The 12,203-nt window shown below is 63.9% G+C and overlaps 1 protein-coding gene across 1 annotated transcript; it reads left to right on the plus strand.

The window, feature by feature from the left end:
• On the plus strand, nucleotides 1–12,203 carry LOC119092952 (uncharacterized). The gene is made up of 10 exons (XM_037215849.1): nucleotides 1–169; nucleotides 6,202–6,298; nucleotides 6,974–7,146; nucleotides 7,587–7,714; nucleotides 8,207–8,302; nucleotides 9,411–9,539; nucleotides 9,917–10,157; nucleotides 10,542–10,681; nucleotides 11,207–11,365; nucleotides 12,130–12,203. Exons 1-10 carry the CDS (start codon nucleotides 48–50, stop codon nucleotides 12,201–12,203), a joined length of 1,359 nt encoding a protein of 452 aa, XP_037071744.1. The 5' UTR covers nucleotides 1–47.

Raw genomic sequence — 12,203 nt, forward strand, 5'->3', positions numbered from 1 at the left:
TGATTGCCCGACCCGGAGTGCCCGACGAGCGGACGCGGGCCGGCACCATGGGCGACGAGCCATTTCTGCGCTCGCACTGTCCTGGCGGCGCCGGGTGCTACTGCGACGGCGCCGAGCACGTGTACGTGCGGGAGCGCACCGCCACGCCGCCGCGATACGTGTCCAGGAGGTGAGTCCTGAGGGGGCGTGGGGGGGGGGGGAGAGGCGACGAGTGACCGGCACCGACGGGTGAGCTGGACGGGGGCGGAGCGATGAGAGGTGGCGCGAGGTCCGACCTAAACCGGGCTTGCCCATCGGGCTGGGCGCTGGCGGCTGCGAGAAGTGGGATGAGGCTGGTTCTCTTGCACTTGCTGTCCTGTCAGGAAACTCGACTACGTGCAAACGTATTTGGAACATGAACAAACTGTTACCAAGGAAGGTGTGGGGTTTGAGACTGCTTGAAGTACTGCGTGAAGGTGCGCTAACCGACGTTTGGGTTTTGGAACTTAACAATTGTCAGGGCACAGCAAACTTTCGTGAGGTGGGCCGCATTCATAGCAAGTGTTGAATGACAGCATTCGCAGCCCTCGCGCACGAGGGATGATCGAGGCGAAGCCGGTATCAGTCAGGATCGACCGTTAAGGTGTCCGTGCGCCGTATCAGGACTATGCGCCCAGCAAGCGACGGCGACGACATGCAGGATCGGCTCGTTGGGTGGGACAAACAACGCTGCGATCATACGGCATGCAGTGTGGGCGAGACGAACCGCGCGGCGACCATACGGCATGCGGTGTGGGCGGGACGAACCGCGCAGCGATCACACGGCATGCGGTGTGGGCGGCGGCATGCGGCGAACCGCGCAGCGACCAAACGGCATGCGGTGGGAGATCGCTCCGCGCGCGATGCCGTTTAGAGTTTTGAATCTCCATCACCCTGCCGCCCATCTCAATCATACCCTACTCCTGGCTGGCGCAGCTCACGCCCGCAACTACGTACTTTCTGCAGTGGACGCTACCACGAGGGACCGTGAAACGGCGACTGCCTACCACCGTGAATCGACGACCGTGATTCATGCGCTGTGTGTAAGTTCACCGCAGAGTCGGTGAGCGGCCGGCGTGGTGGCGCCATCGGCGGTGTGTTGTCATGTGTATGTGACACTGTCAACACACGCGACCCGAGCGTTGGCCCGACGCGGTGAGTCACTGCTCAGTAGGGCGCGGCGGTGGCCTGGTGCAGGCGCCTGGCTGAGCGGCGGCGCCGGCCGACGGGCCGCCGGCCAGCGGACGCCGGGCGGGTGCGGCCGGCGACGCCGCACTGCTGCCGCTTCGGACTGGCCTGCTGGCGGGGCGGGCCGGCCGGCGGCTGGTGGAGTCTCCCACGTGTGGGGCTACAGCTCGCCTCGGTCGACGCGCTCCGGACCAGTGTCTATCGTCTGACGCCAGGCGGCATCGCACGCCCCACCCAGCGTCCGGGAGAGTCGGCGAGAACCGGCCCCCTCGCCCGCCCCGAGCCCGGCCAGCCCGTTATGCGTGCGCACGCGTAGCCCCCGCCGCCTACCTCCGGCGGCGCGGGCGAAGTGGGCCGGGCGGGCGGCGGCCGGGATGCCCTGGATCGGCCGGCCTCCTGCCGAGATCGGCCGCCGCTGTCGGCTGGCTGGCGGCTGATCGCCGCTCCACAGACGGCCTCCCCGCCAGGCCGCTCAAATGGCGCCCGCCGGCGGCCGGCGCCGGAAGTACGGCTCAACGGAGGGGTGGACGCCGCCGCTCGTGAACCAGGATGAGGTTCCGTGTGGAGATGTGCTGTTTGATCACAGACTGGAGATGATGAGTGGATGATGCCGGGATGGAGATTGGATGTTAGCAGTTTGATAATGCTGCCAGAATAGTATTTCAAGCTTCCAACATGCTCCGGAGAAGTGAAATATTGGGTCGGTTCGGGTGTGTGATGGCTGGGTTTTATCTGGCAAAGGCCATCCGTTCAGTGTTCGACAAGGAATCGTCCGACCGACCTTGTAATTCAGCCGAAGGCGCCCTTAACACGATGGCGCGGAATCTGAAGGGTGCACGCCGACAGCCGGCGGTCGCGGTTGACCCTCGCAGAGTCGTGCCGCGATGACGGCTCCCGCTGCCGGGATCACACCGTTGAAGCCGTCCTGATCAGTGACGGCTCCCCAGGCCTGCAGCGCCCCCTTCCGCCACAGGCCGGTTCGGGCGGATGTCAGGATTGGCCGGCGTCGGGTCGCCGGGTACGGTGGCGGCGTCCGGCACCTCTCGGCAAGCGACGGACGCCGAGCCGGGGACGCTCCTGTCCGCCGGCGGCCGGGCAGAGGGTCGCCCGGGAGGCGGACCCCGCTGCGGGAGAGGGAGCGAGGGAGGCAGGGCCTGCAGCAGCGGCACCCGCGCGGAGATGCCGTTCGGTTAGCCTCCGTTGACCGGGCCAGTATCAGGTGGCGTCCGACACCGAGCTGTTGCGGGGCTCGGAAGGGTATAAGCTTCACGTCCGGTTCTGCCCGTTACGTGCTCTGGGGCCGCGCTGCTGGGGCGAGTAATCTGACCATACCCTAGCCGCAAACATGGCGGGAAGACGTGCCCCTGCTCCTCAAACACACTTCTGATCGGCTGCGCATCAGCTCCAGTGAGAGGGCCCCCACGCGATGACGTTGTGCCGTGACCGCATTATCGCTGGTCGCTGGTCCCCGCGCTGGGAGAATGACCGCGGCGCCCGTGGCAGCCTTAGCAATACAGTGGGGACCGGGCCAGCGGCGGGCCCGTTCCGCTTAGTCATGCCGGTCTGCGTTGCCACATACGCAGGCCCGCTCGACCCATAACTGCGGCGTGCGTGGTCCGCGTCGGATGGTGCACCGCGCCGCCGTACTGCCCCCCCCCCCCCCCCGCCCCCTCGCCAGCCCGCCTGACGTCAATCCTGTCCGCACGGAGAGCCGGCCGTCGCGTGGGCGGCCCTGGTGACGTCACCCGGGCCGGGCGCGCGGCCGGTATGTGTGTGTGTGGGGGGGGGATGACGTCACCGCCGGCCGGCGTGCCGCGGCTGTTTGCCGTGCGCCGGCCGGCGGTCGGCGGCAGCGCCGGCTTAGCGCGGCGCGGCGGCTCTCGCGCGGCGGTGACGCCGGCCGCCGCTGCTCGAGTCGAGCGCGGTCGCTCACGGAGCGCCTTGTTTGCGGGGGAGAGCACTTCTGCGGCGGATGACGGAGGTTGCTGTACATGACAGTCGCTGGCGAGCTTGAAATGCGGGTGGCCGGGGCGACGCCGAAGTCAAAGCGGTGTTGAATGCGTCCCGTACGCCGTCCCTCAACGCCTGTCGTCTGGTCTGGGCTGCTGCGCCCGTCTGGGCGTCTCGGTTTGTGCTGATCTGTAACCCCGCCCCCCCCCCCCCCCCCGCCACCATGTTCCGCTGCCCTTCACCTGGCGTCGCCTGCTGCGCACATTGCAGTCGCTGGCCGACCCGGGGCCTCGGCCCGGCGCTGTCCGTACTGATTGACCTTGAGCGTTTTATGAGCTCGACGCCTCGTCAAGTCTGGCGCACGGCTGTGTTCGTTACGCATCCGGCGCGTGTATCAGGTTCGATTCAGTCCGCGCGTCAGGCACGATGAGAGCCGGACCACCGGGTGCGGTCGCGTGTTCGATGGTTGGAAGTGGAAGAGTGGACGGTAGGGTGTGGCTGGCGCGTTCTGTCGTCGTCGTTGGGGCTTTACGACGCACTCAGCTGCTCAGGCTCTATGGCGTCGCCTGCGTGTCATGCTGGCAGGCAAGACGGGCACCGCGGAAATCGAACCCCGTATCTCTGGTTTCTCAGACGTGCAGTATTAACGCATACGTGTTGACCACTGCGCCATCGGTACCCTGGCGCGTTCTCTATAGGCTCTCCTGTATTGGCTGCGTTGTGTTTGAGCCATGTACGCTGTGCGCGGTCGGACCCTGTCACTCTTTGATAGTGTTGTTGGGAGCAGAGGCCTTTTTCAAGATCTTTTGCCTCTGATGTAGCATTTTTCGAAGGCAGAAGGAGCCATTTTGAATGAAGGCCAAACCCAGCACTCATGCCTTTTCTTATCCCGCGGTCGTGCCAGAAGCGCTCGGCCGCCACGTGACAGGTGTTGGCCAGGTGCGGAGCGGAGCCAACAGCGCACTGTCGCGTCTCCGCTGCCCGCCTGCCGAGCTGCCGTGTCGGCGGCGGCGGCCGGGCCTGCGCCGTCCGGTTCCGGCGGCGGTCGGCGGCTGTGGGCGGTCCGGCCGGCCGGCGTGGACGCCGCGTCCCCGATCAACCGACCTTGGGCGGCTGCAGGCCGCCGGACCGGACTGCATGGCGACGCTCGGTGGGGGCATGCCCTGCCCGCCCCCCTCCCCTGCCGGCGGCCCGGCGGGGGTCCTGCAGGCGGCGCTGTTTCGCCGTTTGGCTCCATCGCCGGTGGCACGCCGGGCTCGCTCGGGCCGCCGCTCTCCTGTCAGCCGGACGAGCCTGTCGCACTGCGCGTCTCATTCAGCTGCGTCATGTACGGCCCCAGCGGTGACCAGCTCTAAGATGTTTGTCGGCCGGGCCGGTCCCAGGCGGGCTGCAGAGGAGAGGTGACGCTCTGGTCGGCTCCGGGCGCGCGCCGAGCCGCCGCGCTCGCGCCGCGCCGGTCCGTTGACCGTTGTCTTGAGCCGGCGCCAGCGCCGACGCCGCCAGCGGCCGGACGGCCGTGCTGGCCGGCGGCCATGGCCGCCGGCGCGCGCGTAACTCCCCCTGCCGGGCCGGCCCAGGTGGGGCCACCAACCGACCATTGGTGGGCGCGCACCGCCGCCGACGACGGTGCCGCTGTGACGCGCGGGCGCACGCTGCCCCGGGCCGCCCCCGCTACGCTCGAGTACGACGGCCAGCTGCCGCCGACGGTGCCGAGTGAACGGTGCGGCCTGTAGCGAGTCACCACAGGCTGGCCTGACCAGTCTGAGGTGCTCCGCGGTCCTGTGATGGGGTACGTGGACCGGGTGCAGACCGAGCCGGCGACCAGGACGTTGGACTGTGCGTATCGATCGTTCTTTGTGTCAGCAGTATCGTGGTCGGCGGTGTGCGTCGGCGGCAGGATCGCGGGGCGACGCCGCCCGACATCTGTCGGGACATGTGGGCAGGCTGGGTGTCGTTTGTCGGCCTGCCAAACGCCGCTGGCGTGTGAGAGATGGCCCCTGCGAACCGGGAGAAATGTGCTGGCGTTTTTGTGTCAGTTCTTGCCGACAACACCGAGACAGAAATAGCTTTCTACCCTCAAACGCCGGCGTGCTACCACTTCAGTTGTTTTTGCAGTTCTGTTTATAGGGCGCATCTGCTGCGTGTTGTCGCACAATGCTTATCGGCGTCCGCTTGTGGAACTGCGGTTTTTATCGCGAGTGTGGAGATGTATGATTACAGGCTGCTTTTACCCATGGCATGATTACTGTGCTCTGCCCAGATTGTCCAAGGATCCCGTCGTAATGGCTACACGTGCAAAAGGTCAGGCATAACGGCGATTTTCATTCAAATTGCAGCGTCAGTCGTCTTGCAAGAGCGTGGAAAGCATTGAATTATTTGCTCACGTGCTCTCACATTTCTCCTGTTCGTTGGCAAAGGGCTGGTCATCAGTGATGCGTTTGTTATGAGTAAGGAGCGTCAGATCCGTACCGAGCACAGGTGTTCCTCTGAACAACAACCGTTGAGTGGTGCCATTTCAGTGTGCCCCACACCGATCGTGCTCTCGTGAATCGCTTGTGTAGTGTTGGCCGGGGTCTCACGTCGGGTTCAACTGACAAGGGTGTGTGGAGCTTCGCGTGCTCGGCGGCTGGGAATGACCGTCACGCTGCGAGCGGTCATACGAAGGTCGACGTCGGGGAAAACACCGGGCGCCGTGGTCAAGGCAGATATCAAATTCATGCCACGCTGACGGGGGGGATGGGGGCGGCGGGATACGCTAACCGGACTGCTCCATCCGCTATCGTCTAATAATAATGCTGGGTGAAATTGCAGCCATACGCGAGCGAATTTGCGGCGGAATGTGCTGGTCGGATGCTGTCTTGAAATGGCTTGCTACTCTGGTGTGCTTGGTGTTTCCACTCACGACGTATGGCTGGGCTGGTCGCGGTTGCTCCGTTCGCTAGCTACATAACGGCTTATACACAAGTTGTGAATATTTCATCAGACGCTTTACTAATCTATGCTTGGCAGTAGTTTATCTAACGCCTTTCCGGTGCTCTGTTTCAGCTCCAGAAATCGACGGACGTCTAATAAGAGCAACAGTGTAGAGACTGTCACGCTCAGTAAAATCAATGCCCTCTCGACCGTCTCCACCTCTAGCACGGTACGCTCCGCGAGCAGCACTTGTGGGGACGCTTTTCCGACGCTCTCGCAAGCGCTCATGTTGCAAATGTGATGACGCGTACAAAGTGGAGACCGCCTATGCGAAAACACGCACGTTTGTTTGCGAACGTATTGCTCTGACCTCACTGGTACCGAGGGTGGCCACCGTTTGCGTTAAGCCGTGCTCGACAAACCAGACTGGACTGTCTGTATCTCTGGTCAACATAATGCTTTCGCAGGTCTGGCGAATGCCGTTAGTGGTATAAATGTATGATCCGGTTTCATCGGACAAATTTATCCATGCTTTCTGAAGATGAGGTAGTATACAAGCAATGCTGAAATCGGAAAGCTCATCGCTGCGGTGCCTTGTCGTTGCGTGATAGCTTTTACCGGTCTTGCAGCCGAGTCCAGCGTTTTTTTTTTTTGTTGTTGTACTTTTTGGAGTTCAAACATTGCTGCCGGGTCGTCGTATACCGGTAAACCCTTGCGGGTCCCGAACGATATCGCCTACTAGCCAAACCCTTCTTGCTTCGGTATTTTTCTCGTTCCCCGCCGCTGCTCTCAGACCGTGCTCTCCTTCTGTCTGCTTCTCTTATGCTTATACGTGACGCTGACCACCGTCCTCTAGCCGCTTGGTGAGGGTGCGAGCGCCTCAGAGCGTGGCCCGTGTCGGCAGGCGTCGGTAGCGATGGCGTCGGCACCGCGGCTGCGCCCGGCGGCGCGGTCCGGCGCCGCCGAGGTCACCAGCCACGGCCGCAGGTCACACCGGACCAGCGGCCAGCAGGCTATCGACCCCGCGCTCAAGGAGTACCTGGCCTACAGCAGCGACGAGGAGTTTGAGGAGTTCATGTACGCGGCGCCGCCTCACGGCCGCCGGTGCTGATGCCCGTCACCCGTTCGGCGGCCAACAGACGGGGACTGCGGGGTCAGGGGAGGGGGGGGGGGGGGGGCGCTTGTATGATAACGCCCGTGTAAATGTCAGGTGTTATGAGGTAAGTGGTACTCTGTTTTAGTTTGTTATTACTTATTGCGCCGTATAAAGTGTGGGAGGTTTCCATCGCTGAGGTAGAACATGGGGTAATATTTCCTTCATGCGCTACTGCCGTGTGAATGTCCTGGCTCTTTGTAGAAGAGATTTACAAACACTAACAGCTAACTATCGCGCGATTCCTTAGAACGGCGTCCAGCTTCTCTGGAGAACGTCAGTCAGTCTGCGGTGCTGATCTGGAGGCGCCCCCAGCGCACCGGCACCCGCCATTACCGTCCGCTGACGCCCGCCGCTGTTTCAGGAGTAAGCCCAAGACGGACTACACGTACGCGCGCAGCGTCAGCTACAACGTCATCAGCCCGGAGCGGGTGACGCCGCCTAACATGTCGCGCCGCTGCCTGCACTCTCCGGGGAGCACGCCGGCGCTCGGTGAGCCGGCAGCGGGCGGCTGCGGACGCTGGCAGACACCCGGGCGGCCTCAGAAGGCGTACTCGGCGCCGCTGGGCTGGGGACTTCGCTGTGGTGTTACTTGTGTGTGCTGTCGCTTTTTTAAGTGCGATGCGTGATGAGTAGGGAGTTGACGCGTATTTGTCTGTCAGGCTGCCAGTTGGCAGGCATCCCAAACGTGCACGCAACGCTTTGGTTGGCTGCCACCTGAGGTGTGCCTCACGCATAGATCAGCCGCTGCGGGCTTGCGGATGGCTACGCCACGGTCTTCGTGTTTTGTTTACGGACGTCGACGGCGAAGGTCGCCGCTGTGCGAGCTAACAATGGCGTCGACCCAGTTTAGACGGATCGACACCAGGTTAACACGGAGGCGTGCCGCAGTGCGCTGCGGCTGCGAGCCGGCACAACCGACCGCGCCGACTCACCAGCCGACGAGAGAAGCGTGCCGCTGACTCGCATGTGTGATGTTTGCAGACCGCTTCGATACGCTGGCGTCCTCCAGAGCCGTGCGCAGCTTTCGGCGGGAGGTCACCTCGCACGTTACCACCAGCGTTTCCACCGCCTCGAAAGGTCGGCACCCTCCGCTCCCCGGCGCGCCAGCGCTTGTGGGGGCGAGGTGGCGGCGTGGGGAGTGGCCGGCGCGCCGTCTGTTTTGAATGTTAGCGTGCCTGTCGTGACGGGAGGTCCGACCCGCCGACTCCTTGTCGCCCCGCCCATCGCCGTGGTGTTCAGCTCGACCTGCGTTACAGGGCGTGTGACGGCGGGCGCCTCGACCGTTCCCATCTCTCGCGCGCCTTGTGCCGACCTCGCCCGTCATATCTCCGGAGCCGAGGGTGACACCAGTCCAACGTCGGACCTCTCCTCGCCGAACATACCGCTACAGACTGGCTCCGGACGGTCTGTACGGCGGCCCCCCACCCATCCGTCCGTCATCCTCTGCCGAATGACTCCGAGCCGCCTGCGCACCGGTCCTCGCTGCCAACCGACTGCCGACTGTGGGCTCGCCTGGCACCCTCTGGTCACCTGACGTTCACCACGGACTGGCCCTGGACTGTGCGGGCAGCGGTCGGCCCTCGCAGTACTGGGCTGCCTTCCATCCCCACGTAGTCAGCGTAAAATCCCCATGACCGAGCCCGACTCGCTTCGCTGACGTTTAGAAGCCAGAAGTCGGCTGACAGCTGGTGGCTCCCGTCAGTAATTGCCTTTGGCAGTCGAAAGGTGTTTGAGATTCACGTGCCCGTTGGTGGCTTCCAGTTTTAGGTAGCAGCCTGTGACGTCATACCGCCGAGACTATCGATAAATTGTAAGACTGGAAAAACGTGTTTTTGCGTTTTTTTACAGGGTTGTGCATTTACTTCTGCGGTCACTGATCTGTGACGTACTGCATCATGTAAGATTATTAGATCGCCCCACATGAGCTCTGATGCCATGGATTATTCATAATGGAAGACAAACAGTGGGGTAGCTGATGGGCTTGTGTCAATACACCCCGACCAAACAGCCGCAGTGGCGCGTCGCGAAGAGTGGCGGGCCTGAATGAGATGAGAGCTGCCCCCAGATGGTGAGAGGCGCGCTGTCGCCCTGCGGCCCCGCTCTCGCTTCTTCCAGGAGGTTATGGGCGCCATATGACCAACGTAGTCGGTGCGCCCCAAAACCCAAATCATCATCATCATTCCAGGAGGGTTGTACGAGATCTCCAGAGGCCTGGACGCCGACTCGGGAGACGAGGAGTGGGCCGAGATGGAGAACAACAACGTCTCCAAGTCGTTGGCGACGGGGCGCTATCTCTCGCACGAGACAAAGACCCGTGAGCACCAACCGCACGCGACAGCGCTTGTTATGTTTTGCGTGTCTGTCCTAGTTCTGACCGGGCTATTCGTGGCTGTTTATTGACTTGTCACGTTTAATCTGTAACCTTAATGGGGAATTCGTCTTTTTGCACTGTTGTCAGATTAGGGCGCGTCTGCACACGCGTCGTTTGAGCTGAACACCAGGTTCCTGAAGCACTTCTTGCGATCTTCCGGCCTCGGCGCATTGGCCACCGTCTAAGAGCACTTGCAAGGCCGCGTCTGTTTGGATCTACCTCGTGACCGGCTCATGATTCACGGCTCTGGTTGAGCTGGTGTCAGCCTCTGGGTGCGTGCCAGCCGTCCTGCCCTGTAACGTTGGCTGCTGCCGTTGCAGGCTGGACCGCCCGCTCGGTGGTCACCACCCTGCTGTACCCGTTCACGTACCTGTGGCTGGCGGCGAGCGGCGCCGGCCGCCGGCTGCTCCGGCGCCAGCACAGGCCACCGACACCCGACGCCGCACTCGCCGCCGCTCCCGCCGCCGACACGGTCGACTACCGGCGCTGGATGCGCGGCCTGAGCCAGCCGCCGGCCGCGCGGACGGCGTCCGGCCTGACCGAGTCGCACTACTGGCTGCGGCGCGGCGCGGCGGCGCAGGGGCCGGCGCCGGAGCGGCTCTCGCTGCCGCGCCGCGCCGGGCGCCGCGTCGCCTCCGCCGTCGTCGCCGTCGCCAGCACGGCGGCGGCCGTGGTGTGGTACCTGAATCCCGTGCGGCTGGCTGCCGTCGGCTACACGGCCGCGTCCAGCCGCGTGTCGGCCTGGGCGCGCGCCACCAGCGAGGCAGCCGACCTCCCGCGCCGCTCGTCAGCCGTCATGCACTGTCTCAACCCGGTCACGTGGGTCCGCGCCGCCGGCCGCGGCCTGGCCGCCGGCTGCAGCGCCCTCTACACCGTCACCACCACCACGGTCGACTACCTGAACCCGGCGCCGGTGGTGCGGTCCGGCTGGCGCACCGTCACCAGTGCCGTCACCACCACCAGCGACTTCCTGAACCCGGCGCCGATGGTGCGGTCCGGCTGGCGCACCGTCACCAGTGCCGTCAGCACCACCAGCGACTACCTGAACCCGGCGCTGGCTGTCGGCACCGGGCTGCAGTGGACCGGCGCGGCGGCGGCGGGAGCCGGCCGTAGTGTCTGGCGCACTGTATGGCCCGGCGCGGCCGGCTCTCGGCGCTCTGCGGCCGGGAAGCGGCAGCCGGGCGCCGGTGGGTTCGGCTCCTTGCTGACGGACGCTGCGGCCGGCCGTGGCGGCCGGCGGAGACTCTGCCTGTGTCTGCTGCCGCTGCTGTTGCTGCTGCTCCTGCTGCTCATCCCGCTGTTTTGTGAGTGCACCGCCCGCGCCTGCTGATCCCCGTACCATGGCCCGCTGTATTGGTGTTACAGTACCGACGGCTATGTCGCGCGTACATCAGCGACGAGGCACACACGAAGCGAGTGAGAACTGCGCAAAGACGCGACGCGCCTTGGAAAGTGAAGCCAGGTGTCCGCACGCGCACTGGCATGTCAGATGCATGGCAGCTAAGAACCAATCTGGTGCCGATTTTTCATTTTATTTTGTTTCTGTGTCACGGATGCAGCAGCTCGCGCTCAGCGGCGGCGCCGACCTAACGTCACGCGTCTGTCGCCAGGGGGCCTGTACTGCGAGGACGACTCGGCGGCGGCGACGGCGGCGGCTAGCGAGTCAGCCCTGCTGCGGCAGCTCAAAGCCGCCCCGACCACCGCCTGGGCCGTCCTCAAGGACACGGCCGCATTCGTGGGAACCAACACGGTGAAGACGGCTAGCGTGAGTGGGCCGACGCGCGGTGATCCGCATCTGCGATCTAATTTGACATGTGAAAGGCACATTCAGCATTGTTCGGCCACACCCGCCAGATGGCGAGATGGAGCTCTCCCGGTTTCCAGATCTCGGGAGAGGGGGGGGGGGGGGAGGGGGGCTCTGAAGCCCACTGACAGAGCAGAGGTGAACAAGCTCCTTGAGAAAGCGAGGGTTTACTCACCAGTCTCGTGACGTTGTATGTGACGGGAACGACTACCCGCAACGTTGGTACGTCCTTAAACGTGCGTCAAGTTCTACCAGCAGTTGCTTTGAAATAGGCTCAAGAAAAACGCAACATTACCTGTGCTGTGTGTCCCGCCATTGTGTGGACCGTCCGGGCGCAGCCCTGTGTGGCCTTGAAATGGCTCTCCCGACGTATTGAGTTCCAACGTGGATTGGGCGTGGATGCCTTGGGTCCAGGACTCCATTCATCCGCATGCTATTGACGGCGGGATTATGACGTCCGCTTGACGTCACGTGTGTGCGCCGCTCCTGGCTGTGCACCGCTCGCGGTCGTAGTGATTCGAAAGGTTCCGTGTCAAGCCGGGCGTTCCGCTAGCTTGGTACACTGCGGCGAAGCGGTCGCTCGCTGTTGTCTTTTGGGTGGATCTCTGCTGTGTGCGAGGTTAGCGGGCGATTGAATCGGCGCTTGCTCCGTCGCTGTCTCTGGCTTCCCGTTCACCGACGCCTCGCGCGTCTGGCGTCTGTTTCGCCGCGTCCGTCCAGCGTTTCCAGGGCCGTGGGTCTCGGTCGGCGCTGCTGTGGGCGCAGCGTTCCGGCGCCGTTCAGTCCCGCCGCGTCCCGGCTGA

Source organism: Pollicipes pollicipes, unplaced genomic scaffold (genome assembly GCF_011947565.3).
Source record: "Pollicipes pollicipes isolate AB1234 unplaced genomic scaffold, Ppol_2.1 Scaffold_3718;HRSCAF=4362_pilon_pilon_pilon, whole genome shotgun sequence".
NCBI classification, from domain to species: domain Eukaryota; kingdom Metazoa; phylum Arthropoda; class Thecostraca; order Pollicipedomorpha; family Pollicipedidae; genus Pollicipes; species Pollicipes pollicipes.